General features: G+C 45.0%; 1 protein-coding gene across 3 annotated transcripts in view; it reads right to left on the bottom strand.

The window, feature by feature from the left end:
• invs (inversin) overlaps positions 1-25,135 on the bottom strand; it is a 35,843-nt gene that overhangs the window by 6,877 nt on the left and 3,831 nt on the right. For 2 of the 3 annotated variants that reach the window (XM_079503539.1, XM_079503538.1), the window contains exons 3-15: positions 17,631-17,727; positions 16,540-16,706; positions 13,547-13,720; positions 11,415-11,582; positions 11,011-11,191; positions 9,863-9,972; positions 8,963-9,134; positions 4,689-4,844; positions 4,071-4,192; positions 3,866-3,973; positions 2,824-2,930; positions 2,426-2,635; positions 162-358 (exon numbers count right to left, since the gene is read on the bottom strand). In XM_079503539.1, the coding sequence (XP_079359665.1) occupies positions 162-358; positions 2,426-2,635; positions 2,824-2,930; positions 3,866-3,973; positions 4,071-4,192; positions 4,689-4,844; positions 8,963-9,134; positions 9,863-9,972; positions 11,011-11,191; positions 11,415-11,582; positions 13,547-13,720; positions 16,540-16,706; positions 17,631-17,727 (1,969 nt within the window). Of the gene's footprint in view, positions 1-161; positions 359-2,425; positions 2,636-2,823; positions 2,931-3,865; positions 3,974-4,070; positions 4,193-4,688; positions 4,845-8,962; positions 9,135-9,862; positions 9,973-11,010; positions 11,192-11,414; positions 11,583-13,546; positions 13,721-16,539; positions 16,707-17,180; positions 17,209-17,630; positions 17,728-25,135 lie in introns of those variants that run through there. The other variant, XM_079503540.1, reaches the window with a different exon arrangement.

Here is a 25,135-nt window from a genome sequence, read left to right as displayed (position 1 = left end):
GACAGGAATAGAAGCAGGTTGGATGAGGTAACACAGAAGCGTACGCAATGGCTATTGACTCAACGATGTCCATGACCACTAGACTGCATGCACGCGTGCATGCATGCGTGCGTGCGTGCGTGCGTGCAGTCCATCCCTAGTCATTATGGAATGTACTGTACCTCTGTGTTTCTGTCTCTCCTCTTTGCTCTTGGTGCGGTCCGTTTTCGAAGATTTCCTTGTTTCCACCAGCACCTCATTCACTGATAGGTCCTTCATAATATGAGTCAAGGAGAGCTTCTGTGGCTCTGCTCGGGTAATGCTGGCCAGCGAACTTTGCTGCTTCGCTTCCCGCCTCCGCTGTTCCTCTTCACGTTTCCTGAATTGAACAAAACAAGACATTAACTAGCTATCCCGGTAAAGAATTTTGACCTAAACATGGAGGAACGTTCATCTGACTGTCGATGGAGCATACAGGCATACAAATCTTTCCATTCAGTATTTGGGATGTATTAAAAATGAGTGTCTTCTTCTTCTTCATCTCATGATGTTGAGACTTTCATTTAATTCTAAGCATTGCAGGCATTCTCTTTTCTCTCATGTGTTAAAAAGAACACTACAGACTAGAGTGTTAACTTCATATAACAGATAGTCCCCGTGCTTGATTATGATTGGCTGAGTCGTGATCAAATCCAATGCAAAAGATACATTTAATAATTACAACCTTCACCTCACATGCATGAATATGCATGTCTCTACACATACTTCATGCCATGCTTACACATGTTTTGAAAGGTTATGTGGTTAAGTCCTCAGCTTATAACTGATGTTTGTACTGCTATTAGTGCCTCTGTGTTATCTGTCAGTTTTGTCCATAAGGCCTGCTTTGTTCAAAGACAGCGTCAGTCATGGATTTAGAAAGTGGATTTAGAGATCATGCTGATTTTCCGGCCCTGAAATGCACATGTCAGAAATTGTTTGCCTTGCAGACACCATCAACCTTGCAATTGGACAGGATTCTTTCTTACTAGTGATGACACTTCTAATACCTACACATAAAAGCCTCTTTTATCTGCATTCAGAGTAAAGAGGTCCCTGTACACTGCTGTACGCTTCAAAAATAATGGTGTTCATTGTGAATATATTTATTTTTAACACAATTATTTTCCAATGCAAAAATCCCCTGGCTTTTTGTCAAGGGAACCAGGAAGATGATAACTTCCTCCTTCCGTCTAAAAAATACATCATCCCTAGTAGTGGAAACACACGTCGCCACACACACCCAATGATGAGCTTCTTTATTGATTCAACTCAGCACATAATGTATACAGACATGTATCCAGCTGTGTAGATAATTTAAAAGGCGTTACGTTGAACAGAAAATGTGTTCATAGTTGGCAAGCTAAACAAGCTAAGCATTCACATCTTTGATTGATTTTTTTTAAACAATTATATCCAGGGCTTTCCTGAACAATTCTAATTCTAAAAAATGTTTTGCACTCTTGAAAAATGGATAACAGAGAGCAAAACTACAGTCATACAAACTGTAAAGATAAACCCACCCTATCCATAACACTGAGACAGAAGGAATAAAGGTGTGACTGTGTGCAAATGACACAAAAAGGAGAGGAATCCACAGGAGGGAGACAGGTGGAAGATGTATGTGTGTGCAGGGATGACAGGCAGAAAGATGGATACGGAGGGAGTGTGACTGTTCCTATATGGGTGAGGAGGGGAAGACAATGAGAGATGAACACAATACCAATACTTACACGGTATGAACATCTGTGATTGGACGTGGCCACTCGACAACCTCAGTGACAAACGACCTGCCGTCTGCTCTAGTCTGAACCCCTCCTTTCTCCTCTAATATCTAAACCAGTGGTTCCCAAAGTGGGGACTGGGGTCCATTGTTCCATTTCACACTGGATTTACTTGGACGTATTTGAGAACTCAAATGGTCCTATCACACTTCATTGTACGTTTGCGTCGCTTGCCGAGAAGTGCTGATTTAAGAGCATTTTCCACCTATAAATACGATTCTTTTCAGTGAGTTGACACAGTTTTATGATTAAATGTAACTTAGCCTTCAGAGGACTCTGCCAGTGCTCAAAGAACTAGAGTTACAAAACGTAACTATTGTTGGCTCACATTCTACTCGAAATAGATCTTTCAATATGCACTTCATATAACACGCTTCAAAATAGCACAAGTTCCACTGTTGTGCATTCATGCACAACAGTGTTGTGCATGAATGCGCTAATAGAGCACAATCATTGAACGTGTTCATGTTTTTCACGTTCAGCAGACTATTTTGGGGGGCTGTGAACGTACATAAAAAAAAATTGAACTATGAAAGTGAAATTAGTATTTATTTGAATCTGTGCGAAGCGAACTTTGAGCTAGCTTTAAGTGTCTGTGACCGTGTGCACGCTCGGGTCCTCACTTGGCTGCATCCTTGCGGAGCTGCTCGTGCCTCATCAGGAGCTGTTTCCTCTCCCGGAAGGTCTTGCGGACGGTGTAGCCCTTGTAGACGGCCTGGATGGAGGCGGCGGCGATGTCCTGGATGGCTGCTATGGACAGAGCTCCATGCTCCAGCATGAACTGAGTAACCTCACTGTGCTCCCCGACCAGAGCGTAGTCCAGAGGCGTGTACCTTGACACAAAATGCATGGCAAAATGTTCATGCATAATATAATCATAATTAATATATAAACAAAAATAACCTTGTCTAAATAACCGCTCACACACACACACACACACAATGAATAAACCGCCCAGAATAAAAAGATAATATATATACACCGGCGAAATAAACGCTTCCTGTGTGTAAGGACCTCTCACCTCTCGCCATTGTGCTCCATTTGATTGGGAAAGGCAGAGTAGCTCAGCAGGAGTTTCACAGCATCCAGGTAGCCATTGTTACATGACCAATGGAGAGCAGTCCTCCCCTGAATGAACACACGCACACACACACACACACACACACACACACACACACACACACACACACACACACACACACACACACACACACACACAGAGCAGAAGTGTTCATTTAACTGTGTAAATATTGACCATTATTGGCCTATTTCTAGACAGAGTTTGTTGTGTAGACAAATAAACCCCAGTGACATACATTTACATATATAATTGCTGTATGTACAGAGGTGTAACTTATACAGTCATTCTGTTCAACGGTCACATCATGTCATGACATACAGCACAGTAGATGTATTGTGTAGAAGCATGAGGTGTGCAAGTATTGAGGCTAATAATAAGATAAGAAAATACCTTTTCTGAAACCCGCTGGAAATTCAGGCACCAATGACAGTACAGCAGTTTAAAAACAGAGTACAGGGCAAAGGACCAAAATACAGTAGATACAGCATGATGGAGAGATATCGTCTCTGTCGGGTGGAAACCTCATATGTGTACAAAACAGTTACTTTTCAAGATTCAATGCTAAAATAGCAAACGTAGCAGATCTACAAGCTACAAAACGTGGCGCTTTGCGCCGCATTTCGAGCTGTGGATCTGCTACTTTTGATGCTTTTGTGTGACGCTGTAGTATGATCAAGATGTATGGAGAACCGGGATGACTGGAAGCAACGATGGAGGGCTCGTCTGAGGACGACCTAGAGAATGATAAACGGACACCTGCTGCTAAAGGGATCCTCCTGCTGCTTAACGACGACACTGTCTGTGACTCTGTGTACTAGTGTAGCGTTGCATCTTTGTATCTTTTGCATCTGCCCGTGTGAACGCAGCATAACGTTGTGGCAGGATAGGAACAGGATAGGAACGTCTGTACTCCCCCCCCCCCCCCCCTCCAGGTGATCCTCTGAGGACTACGCATACGATACACAATCTACAACTCCTTCACCTCTTTATCCTGGATGTTTGCGTCAGCGTGGTTCTCCATGAGGACAGCCATGCAGGTGATGTAGCCTCCATAGGCAGCGCACTGAAGAGGAGTCCGTCCAGCATGGTCCTAAACGCCCGGTAGAAACAAAAACAAGTGCCGTTCATCACATGCAAACGTCAAATCGCACACAAATGTGTGTGTGTGTGTGTGTGTGCGGTCATACCTGTACGTTGGGACTGATCCCGTTCTCCATCAGTACCTGGCACACCTCGGCGTTCCCACCCAGAGCTGCCCAGTGCAGAGCGGTGTGACCGTCCACATCCACCAGGTCCACACGGGTTGAGCCTACGGTCAAACACACACACACACACACACACACACACACACACACACACACACACACACACACACACACACACACACACACACACACACACACACACACACACACACACACAGATATTAGTCTGGAACTTTGGTGTGGAGGATTTATTTACAAGGAGCCGTTACAAACAGATTCCAACATCATAGCAAAAACGTTGTGGCTCTGATTGGTCACCCACAACTCTGGGGTGAGCATAATGTAATTTAAACTGCCAGAAGTGCCAGACCACTCTCCCCAGGGATTGTCTTTTTCCTGTGGCAGATTCATCTGGTTTCCAGGCAAACACAGGACACAGAGGACATTCATCTTTATACTGTGTTCACACTGGCAGATACAGTACAAAGCTACAGTCTACCATTCATTTTCAGGCGAAGCCAGCCACAGGGCACAGCCAGACAGTGTACATTCACCTTTACAACAATTATAAGCACTCAGAACTGGCCAGGTGCGCCCCACCTTTGATGAGGGTGAGGATGACATCTCGGTGGCCCATCTCACAGGCGCGGAAGAGCGGCGTGTGTTTCATGACGTCCAGAGAGTCCACCATGGCCCCTCTCTCCAACAGCAGCTTCACTGTGCTCACATGGCCTGAGAGGGAGGCAGCATGCAGTGCTGAATACACGCACGCACACACGCAGGCACGCACGCACACACACACACACACACACACGCATATATATTAATAATATAATATATATCATATAATTCATTAATTGGGAGATCTAAAGGTCTTTTGACGAATGACTGTGAGCTTCAGTTCTTGAGTGATTCTCACAACCCTCTACTATATTGTCGAATTTCGTGGAAAAAGACAGCACAGAACTGCCAAAACTGCGAGAATATACATACATCCTGTGTAATATGTTGTGCCTTTTATTCTCTTCCAGGACGTCCCAACGGTCCCATGCAGACCATGATGTACCAAGCAAAGCTTTGCAGTTATTGTCATCATAATATTTATTTCAATAAACAATTGTCATTGACTTGTCCATGCCTTTTTTAACTGTTGGTGGTTTCAAACGTTGCATGTACTGTAGCCTATGTGTACTGTTATAATAATAATAATGTAGTGTAAACGTTATGTATTTAACAAAAGCCAATGCTCTTCATCATGTCTTATGACTGGAGATGACAATCATGACATTCTCTGATGGCGTCCTGAATTCTGATTCAACAGGTGGTAGGTCAACGTTGTCCAGTGAAATAATGTGAGATAGCCATGTTCGTGTTTATTTTTTACAACGGAGTGGCTTCCGTCTTGCTTCGGTGGTAGGAGCAGAGCAGGAAAACAAAATCTTGCTCTCTGCTGCCTCCAGGTGGGCAGGGTGTCCTCGACGCAAGGAACGCAACGCAAGCAATTTGGTTGCGTTGGCTTGGGATCAGATCTCAACCCGACGGAGCGAGACGCAAGACGTAACCGACGCAACGCAAGGGAGGAATTTCTCTCACCCAGCGTTGCTTGTGTATTCTTGCGTCGATTACGTTCGACTCTGTCAAGCACTTAAATGGACCCTCATCACACCCTGTGTAATATGCAGCCTGGGGCCTATTTCACGAAACTTGGATTAACTAATCCAGGATTTAAGCCAAAACCAGGCTTGTTAAATCCTGTTCTGTACAGCCTGGTTTATTCCGTTCCACTAAAGCCAAGCGAGGCTTAGAATGGGTGGATTTAGCGAGCCAGGATCATAAAGCCTGGCTGAATAGACAGCCTGGCTTTTTGTCTCTAGACCCATTTGGTGGAACACAGATTTACTGATCCTTCTTCTTCATGGGGTATTATGGCAGTTTGCATCCTTAATAGTTCCATTACTGCCCCCTTCTGTATATCTCAGTATCTTTACTAATCTATTCAAGACTTACTGATACAAGGACTTAGACAAGGACTTAAGCTGCTAAAATAAATACTGCTGCTGTAATTAAAGAGAGAACATACTCTCAATAGTGGATAGACTGAATGATTAACTACCCCAAAAATATAGTTTACATTTTACCACTACTATTAACTTAAAACAGAATTCTTAATATTGTAAGCATAATGATATTGTCGCATTGTGATATTTGGCCATAACTCCCTCCTCTGAGGGAGCTACCTTTGGGGAAGGGGGTTGTTGTCCAGACAGGTGAACTGTGGGTCATGGGTTCAATAGTGGGTGAAACGTTACAATGGTAATATGTTGTAAAACAATGCGTAATGGTAATATTTAGTGGTTTTCACTTTTACAAAAAAAAAATATAATATAATAATTCTTCTTAACCACTTGAACGACAGCAAACCTATTCTGGGGAACATTCACCAAAAGTAGCTGATCTACAAGCTCACAAGCTGTCATAATGTTGTGCAGCCTATATATTTTGGTTCTTTGATTTTATATAGTGCTTAAATTAGTCCTTTAATGCAGAACGATAAAAATACGGAAACATAAACCCATAATAATTGAATAAGTGTGGAAAACATCATTGGTTTGTGATCAGTTTGACTGCTTAATGAACAGTATAGACATCAGGATTAGGTTAAACCTGGCTGTTAGCCTGGTCCGGAGCAGGTTAAGTCCAAAGCATTAGTTTCCATGGAAACTAATGTGGCATTGCTTTCATGAAACCGAATCAAGCCTCAACATATCCAGGTTAACTGGCCAAATTAATCTGGCAAGATTAACCAGTTTTCATGAAACCGGTTAATCGCTGATCCAGGCTATAATAAACCAGGATATCTGTTAAATCCAGGTTTAATCGCTAATCCAAGTTTTGTGAAATAGGCCCCTGCTCTGCCAATGGTTGTTGTTGTTGTTGTTTATCCATCATGAACCCTGGCCAGTGGAGGGTTAAACATAAAGTCATTCAGTGAAGTCTCCTCACATCCCAGGCAAGGGGGAGGGGGGGTTAGAATCAAGTGCATGGAAGTGATCCCAGGCCCCCCCCATAAGCTCCACTGCCCTTCACACCAACTCATTAGCATGTCTGAACTAGTACATTTTATGCATGCATTAACAACGACTAGCCTGGCAGACTACAGGGGCTATCGCCGACGTATTCAGTACGCTAGGCGTACTGAATACGCCTAGGGGTCTGATATATACTATGTACGCATGTCTATTTGTGTGACGAGACAGCCAGAGAGATAGAGGGAAGAGATAAACAACCATGCTGCAGTGTTGTCATATTATCTAGCCAACAAACACTCTGGCTCACACACATTGTTGCTGACACTATCACTTCCTTCCTCTCTCCACTCCCTTGGCCTGCCTGGGGGCATCCCCCCCCCCCCTTTCCTACACCGGAGAATCCCCTGTGACATCATCATCTCTGGCTTGAGATGCGGAAGCCCAGTACCTGCGTCACCTCATACGCCACGTTCCATGTGTGTGTGTGTGTGTGTGTGTGTGTGTGTGTGTGTGTGTGTGTGTGTGTGTGTGTGTGTGTGTGGGCGTTGGTATTTGTGCATTGGCACGAAGGTGAGGTCGTCAGGTTCTTGGTCTCTGTTCACATGGGGTTGTTCCTCCCCCACATTCCATGCAGTCAAACTGGTCAGAGGAGCTTCACTTCCAGGGAATCCCCTGTGACATCATCATCTCTGGCTTGAGATGCGGAAGCCCAGTACCTGCGTCACCTTACACCGGGGCTCCACCGGACGCGTTGCGTCTCCGCCGTGTGCGTCAAAAAACGAACCAGGGAAATTTTAATGCAGTCACGCAACGCAACGCAACGCGGGCAGTGGAGCCACCCTTCATTGATTAAAAAGGGAACATTCCCTGACGGTGACGGTGACGGAGACGCGACGCTGACGCGCCCGGTGGAGCCCCGGTGTCATGCGCCACGTTCCATGTGCATGTGTGTGTGTGTGTGTGTGTGTGTGTGTGTGTGTGTGTGTGTGTGTGTGTGTGTGTGTGTGTGTGTGTGTGGGCGTTGGTATTTGTGCATTGGAACGAAGGTGAGGTCGTCAGGTTCTTGGTCTCTGATCACATGGGGTTGTTCCTCCACCACATTCCATGCAGTCAAACTGGTCAGAGGAGCTTCACTTCCTCGTTCGCAGTGTGACACGCCGATCAGCTTTTTTCCATGTGTTCCACTGGCACTTATTAGGGCGGGTGCAGGCATTTGTTTCTGACATACCAAGAGTACGACAGTCATTAGTCTGACACCCTAACCAAACACTAACCTAACCCTAACCGCACGTGGACGCCACGGGTGATTTGTAACCTGCAGCACAGGTGATTTGTAGCCGGCAACGCATGTCGGGAGCCATGGGTGTTTTGTAACAAGCCACGGGTGATTTTTAACCCGCAGTGCATGTCGGACTTTTGGTATGTCGGATAATCGTCTGCACCCCATTAGAGCTGGCCGATATGACTTCAAATCAATTATTCAATTACGATTCATGAAATAAAATAAATGAGTGAAGCTCACGAGTCGCACATTTCCACTATATGTATAAATACAGGGTTACGTGGTTAATCATACCAATCGATTTATTCTGTTAATTTGTTGATATAAGAAAAAAGTATACATAAAAACCCACACCTTATAAGTCGGTTATTGGTTTGAACTATTTGACCAGCCCTACTGGCACTAACATGCCAGGTGTGGTGAATACGGCACTCGACCTGCTTCATGAATATTCGATTAACCAACAAGAATATGTCGGACAATGGTCCTAAATATCAGTATTTTCAATTGATTGAGCGGCCCTACTGGCAGCACCATGCCGGGCGTGTTGACAGGCCGCTCACCCGTGCCACCGTACTTGTCGGCCAGGTTGATGTCGATGTGAGGGCTGAGGGTGAGCATGGTGCGGATGACATCATCGCTGCCTTTACCGGCAGCCCACATGAAGGCTGTCCGCCCCTCCAGGTCAGGCTCGTCCTTCACTGAGGGGTGGGACAGGAACACGCCCACTGTCTCCTATGCATGTCAACAACACACACACACACACACACACACACACACACACACACACACACACACACACACACACACACACACACACACACACACACACACACACACACACACACACACACACACACACACACACACACACACACACACACACACACACACACAGCGAATATGAAATTATTAGTATCAACCAGACTTTGGCATAGCCACATAGGGCCTGAGTCTGTCTTAAGATTCAAGAGATTTATTGTCACAAGGATGTACAAGTACATGCACTGTGAAAAACCTAGGTTTGGGGGTGCTTCATAATACACAAAAATAAAAACACTACATGAATAACAATACTAAACGTATTTCTTATTTAGTAGTCTTATAGCCTGGGGGAGTAAACTGTTCTTCAGTGTGTGCTTTGTGCCAGCTTTGAGGCTCCGATACCTCTTCCCTGAGGGCAACAGTTGGAACAGACTGTTGTGGGGGTGTGTGGGGTCTTTGAGGGCTCAGCCCGAACTTTTAGAGGCGTTTTGAGTCCATATAGGCACCCTCTCCACCACAGAGCCGTTGATGGTGACAGGAGGTTGTGGGTCTCACACATTCTGTGGTGTGTGACTGTGTGTGTTTGTTTGTGTGTGTGTGTGTGTGTGTGTGTGTGTGTGTGTGTGTGTGTGTGTGTGTGTGTGTGTGTGTGTGTGTGTGTGTACGCGTGCGTGCGTGTGTGCATGAGAGAGACTCACAGCATTGTTGCTCTGAGCTCCATAGTGCAGAGGTGTGGCTCCCTGGCTGTCTGATGGTATAGTGCCTGATGTGTTCCTCTCCAGCAGCAGGTGCACGATTCTAGCGTGGCCTGGCGCGCACGTGCGCACACACGCACACGCACGCACACGCACACACACACACACACACACACACACACACACACACACACACACACACACACACACACACACACACACAAATGCATATAGACATAATGAAGACAAACACAAGGTAGGATTCACAACAAGGATGTGAGATTGAGGCAGACTAAAGGGTTTTTGTCACACGGGAAGTGACCGATACGTCGTCTAGTAATTCATTTTCAATGAGAGGCGAGGGAGACGGTACTGTAGGTGCTTCTGGTTAAGAGAACTGGTCGGAGTATTTTCATTTGTCATTCGCCGGAAATAGATCTACAAGCGATTCATTGTGAGCTTGTAGATTTATCCATAATGGACCACAACGGTGTAGTCACTAGTCAGTGTCTTATCCTTTTAGCACAGGGCTACTCAACTTAAGATAGCCAGGGGCCACTTAGCAAAAGTCCAAGGGGCGCAAGCAAAAAATGTCAGTATTATTTTTGAAATATTTACAATTTTATTTGTAAGACTACACGACTAATCTAAAAATTAAGGAAACACACAGTAAAAAGCCACATTTCCATCTATAAGGCCAAACCTAAATGAAAAACTTTGTGATTAATAGAAAAAGAGATCATATATAATGAACAGATTATCACAGGTGAATTGATTGATTGATTGCAGAATTACAGTACATTTCAAGTACAACTCAATACAATACAATAATACTAATAATACTAATAATAGTGGTTAATACTCAGCTGACATCAGGCCATATCACTTTCTCTTGGAACAAGCAATACTATACCTACAATCTTGTTCCAAACAATGAAAATAAATAATTATACACACACACACACACACACACACACACACACACACACACACACACACACACACACACACACACACACACACACACACACACACACACACACACACACACACACACACACACACACACACACACACACACACACACACACACACACACACACACACACACACACACACACACACACACACACACACACACACAGTCTCACCCAGCAGTGCAGCCCAGTGCAGTGGCGTTCTGAACAGGTTGTCGTAGGCGGTGACACTGCAGCCATCGTAGGAGGTCAGCACCTCCACCACAGCCTCGTTGCCGTCGGCCACAGCAAAGTGCAGCGGAGTGCGGCCCTCATAGTCCTGCCAGTTTAGTAGGGATTCAGTGGGAGCTGCCTCCTGCGCACACGCACACACACACACACACACACACACACACACACACACACACACACACACACACACACACACACTATATATTGTTGCTGTCGGGTGGATTCCTTGTATGTCCAAACCTCTTTTTTATTATTATATAAAAAAAAAGGAGTTGTGACCTTGTAGATCGGCTATTTTCACAAATCGTGTATGTGTGTGTGTGTGTGTGTGTGTGTGTGTGTGGTACCAGTATGCAGCGGACAGTGTGTGTGGCGCTGGCCTCCTGGCTGTGAGCGGCCCAGTGCAGAGGGATCTTCCCCTCGCTGTCTGGGATGCCGATGTTGGAGTCATGTTTGATGAGCAGGCGAACGTGCTCTGGTCTGTTGTAGAAGGCAGACCAGTGGAGAGCAGTTTGCTGCAGATGGGGGAAGACAAACACAGTCATCATGGCCTCAGTATTCTTTTAATCTCCCTTGAAAACACACGGGACAGCGCTCCACACTTCCCAGACTCTTCTCCCTCCTGGCTCCCAAACTGTGGAATGAACTCCAGATTGCAGTTAGAACCGCAGGCTCACTCACAATTTTCTGCCTAATCTGAAAACGTACCTCTTCAGACTCCACCTTAGCCCGTAGAACTTGAACTAGTTATGACAACGATGCAGATTTACCTTGGTCATTTGTTCTCATGTTTTTGTTTCTTGTTTTTCTCGGCCACAATGTTAAAATTGAAGATTAAGCGCATCTGCTATATGCCTAAACTCTGAGAGTGTGAAAACTGACCATTTGGTCACTCCCAGACACTGAACACTGAGGATTTTTCTCTGCAGAGAACGAGGACAAGAGAGAGGGAAAGAGACATGCCTGGTTTATACTGTACTTGCCAGTGCTGCGCACCGAAAACAGCAGATCTACAAGCTCACGACATGTCGCACCACAAGGTGCCTTGAGCCTTTTATGTTATGTTACGGTTTATGTATTCACAGTAAATCTGGCTGTCATGTAGAGCTGTGAGGTAGAACTGTGAGGTGTTGTGTGTGTGATGATGAGTGTGGAAAAATGAGATTCCTCAAAGGTGATGCAAAGACAAAAGCTGCAACACAGTGTGTAATATATTGATGTTATGACAGCAAGCTGAGACAGTAACCCTAGGCTGCTGAGGTTATTCCGAGCTGTGCTGAAGTCACCGTCATCTGACATGATGATGCGTATTGGATTAAGAAAAGAAAAAAAAGAACTAACTACTGATGTAAGATAGCCGTCAGCTCTGAACAGACAGAGGAGACTGTGTGTGTTTTGCGTGTGCGTGCGTGCTGTTATCAGCTAAACGCAGCACAAAGCAGCGGATTGTCGAATCATTCATTGCTAGCTTGCATGTGCATGTGTGCGTGTTTGTCAGTTTTGCAAGATCCTCGTTGCTTCTAAAGGATCTATCTTGGGTCAGACAATTATCTGTTATTGGGGGTTATTAGTCAGACTGGCTGGCTGGTGCTCTGAATGTTGCCTGACCCTGGACTGGCTCGTGTCACGTGTAAAGACGGATTTATATTTAGTAGCACACCGGTGTCCTGCAATGAAAATAAATGCTGAATATTTTACCTGAAAATATCGGCTATTTCTTCGGTGTGCAACACCAGTGTGCAAATAAAGGTCCTTAACTCCTTGCACACTGGGAATGTGATGAGTAGGCCTAAATGCTCCGAAAATGTGTTGATGAATGAATATTTCACATCAAACTATTAACTTGGTGATGCCGCATTCATACATGATTTTATTCACGTGAAAATCAATGCAAAAAAGGTAAACAAAAACATTACGTTTTCACTGCGTAATAGTTGGATGTACTCATTACACAAACAGCAATTTAAATATGGTTGAGTCAGCCATAAACATATGTTCTAATGCAGCTACGCCCAAATATGGAGTGTGTTGTCTAACCTCAATGTGTCGTCATGGCATCAGGCACAAACAAATCAGTCCGCTCCATATATGGGCAAACGAGGGGGCATGCCCTGGCCATATACTGATAACATCAGGGATCTCCATACAGTATATGGCCATAACAGGGGAAGGCAAGGGCATAAAAGGGACAGACAGACAGACAGAAACACACATCATATTGGCATAAAAGGGACACAGACAGAGGGGGTACCATGGGTACTCTGACAAAGCCCCTGACACTATTACTCAGACATATTAGTTGGAACAGCGCCCAAAACTCTAGAAATGAGGGCCACGGCCCGAACCTCTAATAAGTATGAATCAGGCGTAACAGCGCTCAGTCATCTCTCTGTCCGTCTCCCACATATATATATATACACTAAGTTACGATATACAAAGTATATCAAGCCCTTAAATTGTGCAATGTGGATCACGGCACCTTGTTCTTGTCCTGGGTGTCCACCTCTCCGGGACCGATGTGTTTGAGCAGCAGGGCGAGGGGCTTGGGGGAGGGGTGACGAGTGGCCAGGTGGAGTGGCGTCATCTCCTCTAGGTCCTTCTGCAGCCAATCAGCTCGCCTGGACAGCAGCAGCTTCAGGAAGCGCATGTTTCCCTGAGACCAAAACACACACACAAATCAAATCAAATCAAATCAATTTTATTTGTATAGCACATTTAACGACTCTCATCGTACCAAAGTGCTTCACAGGACAAAGAAAAACAATACGATACAGTGCAATACAGTACATCAGTGAACCAATAAAATAAAATAAAATGATAAACAATGCATAGTTATGGTACAGTAGTCAAGAGAGACGTTAAGAGCAGTTAAAAGGCAGTACAAGAAGCCATGTTCCGCTTAGAGGACACACATCGTTGTCCTTACCCTACAGACAGACAGACAGCCCAGACAGACAGACAGACAGCCCTACAGACAGACGGACAGACAGACGGACAGACAGCCCTACAGACAGACACACAGACAGTCATTCCATATCCCCTTAAAAGGAGTAGTTCACCAAAAAAGAAATGACTTACGTTCTATCAATTACACACCCCATGAAGTCTTGAATTCATGGATTTTGCCTGTTTTTTTCACATTCCTAACACAATAATTTGATAATGCAGAGGCTGCACTTCCAGTAGGAGGCACAAAGGAAACTCATGGAGTGGTTTCTTCATAAGAAACCACTACTGGTCAATTATTTTTTTGGATGAACTATCCCTTTAACCTAACCTTAACCATAACCAATCTAACCCTAAATGTATTAATTTACAATACCAGATCTGACCCTCAGCCTAACCTTATGAAACTACAGTTAACATCAAATGGGAGACACCAATTTTGTCCACCGATTAGGTGGTGGACAAAATTGTGCACGCACGCATGCACGCGTCACACACACACACAGTCCGTGTATGATCACTCTGCTGTCTGCTCTAATCCATAGGTCATCCATCTCGTCTCTATGTGTGTGAACCAGCTAAACCCTGTCATCCTCTGCATGTTATCATAATACTCAGACAGAGGATGCAGAGTGACTTACAACAGCTGCCACACATCTGCAGAGTGTGCAAGTGTGCGTGCGTGCGTGCGTGCGTGCGTGCGTGCGTGCGTGCGTGCGTGCGTGCGTGCGTGCGTGTTAACATGCGTCTGACTCCATGTGTGTTTTGTATATTTGCCATCCTGTGACCACCATGCCACAGTCTGACAAATCTATCTTATGTGTGAGCATGCATCTACCCTGTGTGCATGTATGTTTGTGTTTGTGTGTGTGTGTGTGTGTGTGTGTGTGTGTGTGTGTGTGTGTGTGTGTGTGTGTGTGTGTGTGTGTGTGTGTGGTCCACCCTCCCTATTCTCAGTCCAATTAGATCAGTAATCCCTGGCCTCTCTCCCTGTCTCAGCCACTTATTGATCACATGTCAGAGAGACAACCTCTCATCACCCCCCCCCCCCCCCCCCCCCCCCCCCCTCACGACCACCACTACACGCACACTTTGAACACACACACACACACACACACACACACACACACACACACACACACACACACACACACACACACACACACACACACACACACTTGTAATGCTATACTTGTGAGGACATCAAAAATATAGCATGCAATAGCCAAAAGATTACAGATCTATGTGGGGTACGCGACACATAGCCAGGGGGTCCGTGAAATAATACACACACACACACACACACACACACACACACACACACACACACACACACACACACACACACACACACACACACAATTTGAGTAAAAGGAGTGGTGGTACATGATTAATATTGTAGTAGTGGTTTATGAAATGGTCTGAATGATTTTGATTGACAAGTTTTTAATACAAATAGTTCCAATGGCATCTTAATGTACACATGTGGCCAAACTGGGCCAAAAACGTTTGGGAACCCTGGCTGTCGTAGAGCAACTATTGTCTGCCGTGCTACACCGTGACTGTACGCAACTACAAACATGGAGGTATAACTCCAACCCCAACAGTTAGAACTGTTAGAACTGTTAGAACAGTTAGAACTGTTAGAACAGTTAGAACTGTAAACGCCTAATCCTAACCCAAACCTCAATCTTAACTCTCAACTATAAAATCACCAGGAAATTGTTCTATTATAGTACTTGTGGTGACATTTGAAGTACTGTATAGTAATTAGTAATAAAAGTACACACATGCGCATACACACCACGCACGCACGCACGCACGCACGCACGCACGCACGCACGCACGCAGAGCAACAAAGAGGGGGAAATAAGTATTGATATATCCTAGGTTTAATGAGCATCACACAGTCTAAATGCCTTTTCAGGGGCTTTTCTCCCGTCAGGAAAACTCTTCAGCAAACTTCACAGTAGAATCAGAATATTCATTACAGCCCATCAGCTATTATTGTTTTGACAAATCTTGAAGAAATTGGGGTCCCTGGCACAAAATCTTTTCAGATGGGGGACTGTGACTAAATACTAATGTGGGGGTCCTTGATGTGAAAAGGTGTGAGAACCACTGTTTGAGGGGTTGATAGTGTGTAGAAGTTGATCCCCACTAAGTAGTCCCTAAAGCCATGCCAGCAGCCACTGGGGGGCACTATCTCTTCACTGGAGCTTAGCAAGTCTCTTAAGTCAATAGAAAATAAAACATCTCTGTGTCCCTTGCTGAACTTCATCCAGTGTCCCATTCAATTGTCCTTTTGCAACACCAACCATTTGATCCATCCTTGCATTGCAATTAGCTTGGTCAGATTTGTTGCGCTGAACATTTGAGTTTTGAAGCTCTGACTTCAAAGTTTACAAAGTTCAAATCTTAGCATTAAGAAGGTCTGTGAGTATGTTTGTTGTGTGCGCGCGCACGTGTGTGTGTGTGTGTGTGTGTGTGTGTGTGTGTGTGTGTGTGTGTGTGTGTGAACCATACTTTCTGAGCAGCAAGGTGCAGGGCAGTGCGCTGACTGTGGTCAGTCTTATTAACGGAGGCTGCAGCCTTCAGCAGAGTCTCTGCACAGTCCAGACGGTCGGCCAGCACGCAGTACATCAGCGGGGTCCGTCCAAACTGGTCCTCACGGTCCCTTAGAGAGGGCTCTGCTGCTCACACACACACGCACGCACACACACACCACACCGTGCACGCACACACACACACACACACACACACACACACACACACACACACACACACCGCGCACGCACGCACACACACACACACACACACACACACACACACCACACCGCGCGTGCACATGCATACACACATACACACACACACACACACACGGGTTAACAGTGGGAAAGCAGTACTACGCCTTTCATCACTTGACTTTCAAGTTAATTATAAAATATCAGAAAAAAATGTACTTGTGAAAGTGGTTTAGTGTGTCTGGCTTTTAAAAATACCGAACCAATGAAAAGTATTAACAAGAGCTTGTGACTAATATAATAACTCTGTATATTATATATTGGATGAATTGGAACACAGGTTATTATAATTTTTCCCCCTCGATTTCCTGAAAAGTCAGTCTTGGACATAGAGGTTTCAACCCGATATTCCTGCCTGCCTACCTGTGATGAGTTTAAGGAGGGAGCTCCTGTCTCCGTTGACCGCTGCCTACCTGTGATGAGTTTAAGGAGGGAGCTCCTGTCTCCGTTGACCGCTGCCTACCTGTGATGAGTTTAAGGAGGGAGCTCCTGTCTCCGTTGACCGCTGCCTACCTGTGATGAGTTTAAGGAGGGAGCTCCTGTCTCCGTTGACCACTGCCTACCTGTGATGAGTTTAAGGAGGGAGCTCCTGTCTCCGTTGACCGCTGCCTACCTGTGATGAGTTTAAGGAGGGAGCTCCTGTCTCCGTTGACCGCTGCCTACCTGTGATGAGTTTAAGGAGGGAGCTCCTGTCTCCGTTGACCACTGCCTACCTGTGATGAGTTTAAGGAGGGAGCTCCTGTCTCCGTTGACCGCTGCCTACCTGTGATGAGTTTAAGGAGGGAGCTCCTGTCTCCGTTGACCGCTGCCTACCTGTGATGAGTTTAAGGAGGGAGCTCCTGTCTCCGTTGACCGCTGCAGCATGGACCTGGGAGCTGAGGCTGCTCCCTGAGCTGGGCGCTTCCAACGCCTGAAGCACAAGACACACACGATCAGACGCTTCGCCCAGCAACTATCAATACTGCAATATAGTAACTGAAGTTTTAGTAACTTAAGCTTTCATATAATTGTAGTGGAGTAAAGGTCTCCGAATCTGAAATGTAGTGGGGTAGAAGTAAAAGTACAGATTTTTTTTTAAATACTGAAGAAATAAAAAATAAATCAAAAGTACAGGACTGGTACAAGCTCAAGCTCAAGAGACAAAATAACAATAATTGGAATGGAATTGGGTATTTGTAGGCTTGGCAAGTCTAAGTGACTGACTGTATTCTGTATCAGTTATAAGTCATTCACATTATGGCAAGTGAGGACAATTCTGTTCTGCTCGAATACCTGCCATAGAGCAGCAGCAAGACCTTGAACTTTCCTTCTCTGTTACCAGTTCAATAAAAGACCCCATAACATCTATCAACACACATTTAAAATAATATACATTTTCTGTAAGGGAGAAAATATGCAAACAGAAGAGAGTCAGTGTGTGTGTGTGTGTGTGTGTGTGTGTGTGTGTGTGTGTGTGTGTGTGTGTGTGTGTGTGTGTGTGTGTGCGCGCGCACGCGTGTGTGCGTGTGTGTGTGCTATGCATACATGGGGGGCAGGGGGGGCTACCGCTGAGGGGGTTAAATCTCTTCCTGGCCCCACTTAACCAGGGCCCAGTGCAGGCTGGGTAATCTGCAGACAGGAAGCAGCTGGGAGGGGAGACCCTGGTGGGGAGTGTGTGAGAGAGCGGAGCGGGGGTCTCTCTTCATGTCTTATTCATCTCTCATTAATACTGCAAGCCTCACTGTGTGTGTGTGTGTGTGTGTGTGTGTGTGTGTGTGTGTGTGTGTGTGTGTGTGTGTGTGTTCAGAGATGTGGAACAAGCCTTGCGGGGCACAACACAAAAATCAATTATTGGCCCTAAACACATAAACGGCAGACACACAAACTCACAATCTGAGGTCTCATCAAGATGTTTTCATTAACAGTCACGCACACGCACAAGCACACGCACACACACGCACGCACGCACGCGCGCACGCGCGCACACACACACACACACACACACACACACACACACACACACACACACACACACACACACACACACACACACACACACAACACACACACACACACACTTCAGTTGCTATCCCCGGGTATCAGTGGTTCAGAAATTGACTGTGGAATAAAAGTTCTTCATACTACAGAATTGAATTAACGGTAAACACTGAGGATTTTATTCCACATCTTTGCAGTGACACATTGCATAATACATACATAAGTACATAGCACATATATATATTTACAGTAGGTGCGTTTCATGGTAGTCATTGCATGTTTGTGGATTTTTCTCTTTTTATCCTTTAAAAGAAAACCCCACCAATATTACCCCTACTCCCAAAGGATTTTACTTTGCAAATGATAACAACCTGTGGCCATTGTGCACATATAAATGCATATACATGGTATGTCAGTGCTGAAAACATTAGCAGTACTACAGTGCCTGTACTGTGTTGAATGACCAGCCTGGACTACAACCAGACTCGGCCCGTCAGTCAAAGACGGGTCAGAGGACCTCCAGGTGTCCTTGAGGGGTCTCCAGCAAAATGAAGAATTGTTTAAGTTAAAAATGTGCATTATTTTAAATTTAGGCTATTCAAAATTAGCTGATCTACAACATTTCACATTGCGATGCATTGTGAGTCGCATGCATTTTCAAAGCATGTTGTTTTTAATGATCAATCAATCAATCAATTGTATTCCAGCTTGGATCAATAAAATTCCTATTTATCTCAATGACAAGACATTTCTCAAGGTCAAGTCTTTTTTTCCACATAAATTTTTTGATATTGATGTTATATTATCAATAACATCTTAGTGTTTTGCCAATTATTTGGGGGCCCACTTGCAATATCCTTACGACCCACAGGTGGAGAACCACTGACTTACGGCCCCAATCCTGAGACCTAAAGGAGGAGGGAATACCTCCCTCTCATCCTCGTCTCCCTCCCTGCCTCCTGCTTGTAAAGAGGGCTCCTGTAGACACTGCGTGCCGCACGGCAATTACCCATCAGGCTCTCTGCTTTCTCACGCTCTGCCAAGTTGCCCGGTTTTATCACAGAGGGGCAACAGGGGTTAGTTAACGCATTTACTATAAAATGTTTGTTTGTGTGTGTGTGTGTGTGTGTGTGTGTGTGTGTGTGTGTGTGTGTGTGTGTGTGTGTGTGTGTGTGTGTGTGTGTGTGTGTGTGTGTGTGTGTGTGTGTGTCTGTGTGTGTGTCTGTGTGTGTGTGTGTGTGCGCGCGCGCGCGTGTGCGCATGCAAGTGTGTATTTGTGGAAGAGAGGGCAGGAAAGAGACATGGTAAGTATATCATTCAAAGGTGCGTGTGTGTGTGCACGCCCGTACTATGCATAGTGTGTGTCACTCTGAGTGTGTGTCATATGTGTGTGCGGTGCGTGTGCATCATACATGAGCCAAGCCGTGGGAAGTGATTTTCCGTGAGAGAGAGTTTTTATGGGGGCTTGACAGAAATCCACCACAAGCTTCTCTAATTTACAGACTACAAACGTAGCTCACTCATAGGCACGCACACACATACACAAGAAAACACATACACACCAGAATTTCTTGATCTATTGCTAATATCTAACACATGCTGAAATTAATAAGATGCCATATGGCTGTACCTTCAAAAACAACAGTGGTATCCTGTGTCTGGTGTTAACAACCCCATTATACAGAAAATTAAATTAAGCAATCTGCTGTCTGCTGTTTGATGTAATCCTTTTTAATCATAACAAGAGAGCTCATTCCACCCAGCCTAAAGTATACTCTGTAGTAGGCTACAACAAGCTAACACTTTCTCTTCCCTTCTTGTTAACGTATTACTATTCTTGTCTTTTTTTGTTAACTTTTGACACATAAGGTGATATAAAGCGTCCCCATATGGTGCAAGAGAGATGTGAATTGATTTATGAATAATACAAATATTGATGTGCGGATATTCAAATTAGGTTTCATGGGGAGCTGTGTTTTGGCTAAAAAGGTCTTTGACAGGCGGTGTCTGACACCAAACAAAGAGGGCAGTAAAAATAACAGAGAGGCCTGTTGAGTGCATTGGAAGTGTTTCATTTAGCCATTCATAGCATGAATGAATGTGTTCCTCAGGGAGCAATCTGCCTATAACCATGAAGACAATAACTCAGGAGTAAACTATTGATCACAGGCCGACATCCAGACCAAGTGAGTGTGCAGTGAGCGTGCATCTCTATTAACTATTGATTCTCGTCGATGCTGACATTATTTAGTCTTCATTCATATTCAGCCTAAAATGTAATACAAAGTGAGATTAACAAAGAATGCTGCGACTCCCACAGAAGCTTTCAGTAACACTACGGGAGAGTCTGACACATATTACCTACACTACCGCCCCCTACCACACCGCACACCTTCAAGTGCAACATGGATAGAGGCATAGGCAACATGAGCAGGGAGAGTCAGTGTGTGTGTGTGTGTGTGTGTGTGTGTGTGTGTGTGTGTGTGTGTGTGTGTGTGTGTGTGTGTGTGTGTGTGTGTGTGTGTGTGTGTGTGTGTGTGTGTGTGTGTGTGTGTGTGTGTGTGTGCGCATATAACAAAATCTGGTTTTGATGGAGGACTGAGCTAGGCCTTGCTGGGTAAGAGGCAGGGAACCGAGCTGGAGGCCTTTATTTCTGGCGAGCGCACACACACACACACACACACACACACACACACACACACACACACACACACACACACACACACACACACACACACACACACAAATTCAATTGTATTTCATTTTAACTTTAGTTTGTTTGCAGGAGTGGGTGTGTGTGTGTGTGTGCGCATATAACAAAATCTGGTTTTGATGGAGGACTGAGCTAGGCCTTGCTGGGTAAGCGGCAGGGAACCGAGCTGAAGGCCTTTATACACACACACACACACACACACACACACACACACACACACACACACACACACACACACACACACACACACACACACACACACACACACACACACACACACACACACACACACACACACACACACACACACACACACACACACACACAAATTCAATTGTATTTCATTTTAACTTTAGTTTGTTTGCAGGAGTGGGTGTGTGTGTGTGCGCACACCCAGCAAGCTGGGTAAGCGGCAGGGAACCGAGCTGGAGGCCTTTATTTCTGGCGCGCACGCGCACACACACGCACGCACGCACGCACGCACGCGTGCACGCGCGCACGCACGCACGCACGCACGCACGCACGCACGCACGCACGCACACACGCACACACACACACACACACACACACAAATTCAATTGTATTTCATTTTAACTTTAGTTTGTTTGCAGGAGTGGGTGAAATGCTTTTGTTCAATGTTTTTAGTATGACTTGCATTAACTAAACTGCAGGGGTCTTCCACGTTTTTCAGGTCAAGGACCCCTTAGTTGAGAGAGATGAAGCAGGGACCCCCACACTACATATTATACAAGTTGTGTTGCAGATTAAACTTTATCATAGATTTCATAGATAGCTTGTATAGACTTTTTTTGACAACACTACTATCAATGTGTAGTGTTAGATTCATGTTAATGTGTATTTTCAGAACCACTCAAAACTTAGGTGGTCTGCTCTTTTTCCCCTCAAACCACAAAGCCTCACTGCGAGGTGTTGTGAGCTTGTAGATCGGAGATTTTCGTCTAAGGTTCCCCTCAGAATAGGGATGCTAGGGTTCAAGTGGTTAATGTAAATAATATATTAAAATACATCCATCACACAAAGATTTGGCGGCCCCCCTGTCCACTCTGAGAATCCCGTTGAAGACCCCGGAAATAAAGAATACGAGTAAATATGAATGCGGTCAATGGACAGAAGAAGGAAAAGGATGAAGAGTAGATTGTAAAGAAGATGAAGACTTCCATAAGAAGAAGACGATGTGAACAACCAAACATTTGGTTGTTCACAGTGAGAATCACTTTATCACAAATGATATGGGATGAAATGGTTTGGAAAATATCTTTTACCAGCAACATTATTGACAGAATCCTTGAAAGAACAAATATTGGCATATAGAGAAACAAAGTCTTTCTCCGTTGCTCCATTGGTTTAATGTAGTGCAAAGTCTCCGACCACGTGGAATAAGCTCAGGAGCTCCTCCTGGAGTCAGAGTACTTACTGAGTACTTACTGCACCACTAGGGAGACATGGCTTAGTTTCCACACACCTTCTCACAACATGAGGCAATGACGTCATCATATGTGCAAGACTGAGGTATTTTAAACTGTCAAAAACACACCATTCTGCTGGTTTTGAGTACTGTCAACTACTTTGGTGGTGGCATTTGAATGAAGACTTGTAGAGGTAGAGTTCTTAATTGATTTTGCATACTTTGAACTGACTTCTGAACAGACCATAGGTTGCAGTGAGGTAAACTTTTGTCACACATGTGTGAATGATGTGCTTAAAATGAATTTGGGATCTAAAAACAGATCCCATGTTGATCGCATAATTCAGGTAGGCAGTCTGTGATGTAAGTATATAACATATTTATCTATGACATATGCAACTGTTTGCCAGCAGCATTGGATATCGCAGAAATGTGACTATTGTGTGTAACAATATTACACAATACCGAAGCGTGAATATGCATGTGCGTGCGTCACAGGTGCGTGGGGGTAAGTAGTTATGTTGACATGTTATACGTCAGTATATAACATATTTATCTATGACATATGCAACTGTTTGCCAGCAGCATTGGATATCGCAAAAATGTGACTATTGTGTGTAACAATATTACACAATACCGAAGCGTGAATATGCATGTGCGTGCGTCACAGGTGCGTGGGGGTAAGTAGTTATGTTGACATGTTATACGTCAGTATATAACATATTTATCTATGACATATGCAACTGTTTGCCAGCAGCATTGGATATCGCAGAAATGTGACTATTGTGTGTAACAATATTACACAATACCAAAGCGTGAATACCATAGAGTATATAAAAGGATAGAGACTGAACTGGCGCGAAGCTCCGCCCCCCCAGCTATTCATGTCAGTGGAAGTTGCTCAGTGGCGTTTTGAAGCACCCGGAAGACTGCCGGAAGTCCCTCCTACGGACCTCAACTTTGAGGTCCGGAGTGACGTATGCAACCGAGCGCTCAATGTTAAAGCCCAGCTGCACGGGGTTTCCCGGTCATGAATCCACGGGTCCGCCTGTAGTCCCTCCTCCTACCACTAGGACCCAGACCTTCAACGTTGAATAGCCTCACTGGCCCCTTGGTGAATACCCATGTGCGTGGGGGTAAGTAGTTACGTTGACATGTTGTCACGTGACTGAACGACGTGTCCCGTGCCGTGTGCATGCACATACGTGCTGCGGTCTCTGCGTCTGTCTCTCTATTTTGGCAGTCTCTGTCTGTCTGTCAGTCTCTGTGATGAATTGAAAAATAGTGCTGTTAAATGGGCTCTATGCACACAGAATAACTTTTCCTACGTCCGGGCCCCTTCCCTACTTCCTTCACAGGTGTTACCGGTTCCATTTAGTGTACAGTGTTTCTCAAACTTTTTAATTATCAAGGACCCCCATAACTCTCAGAGTTACAGACCCATACGGGGCCATTTGGAACCTACTCAAGGGCCCACTGGTGTAGCAGAGTGTTTCCAGTGAGCCAACATGCAGTATAGCAGCCAAATGACCAAATGTTTGACCAGAATGGAACAGAGCCTTCATTAGTATCACCGGTAACACCTGTGAAGGAAGTAGGGAAGGGGCCCAAGTTCTTTCCAAAATGGCATATGTGTGCATAGTCTCTGGCTAGCAGTAGATGATCCAAATCATCCCATATACAGTGGATGACAGCTTGCACTCAATTGGCTAGTTCCACTTCATACTCACAGTCCCCTATCCCATCTGGATACAGAATGTTGGATCTTTCATTATGAATTCACAAAAAATAACAGTTGTCATCGACAGATTGCGACACACACACACACACACACACACACACACACACACACACACACACACACACACACACACAGACACAGACACACACACACGCGCACACACACACACGGTAGTCTTTTAATATTAACATTAAAGCAGTTATTACAGTGTCTTTAGGACAGTACAGTAATGTTCATACTGTATCAGCTATACTTGTGTCTCAGCAGTTACTGACTGGAGGCACCCAGCCCCGGTTTTGATTGACAGTAAAGTGGAGAGAGGAGTGATAATATCAGCCCATTGGGACATCCAATCTGCAAGCCCTATTACTGGGGGACTTCCTGGTTCCCCCAAGGACCAATGAGCTGCCTCCCTCAGCTGGGGGCCGCACCTTGGGGCACAGCAGGGCCAATCAGCAGGT

This window comes from Electrona antarctica, assembly GCF_951216825.1.
Source record: "Electrona antarctica genome assembly, chromosome: 6".
NCBI classification, from domain to species: domain Eukaryota; kingdom Metazoa; phylum Chordata; class Actinopteri; order Myctophiformes; family Myctophidae; genus Electrona; species Electrona antarctica.
Note: the sequence above shows the minus strand (reverse complement) of the source record. Positions and strands in the feature narration are given on the sequence as shown.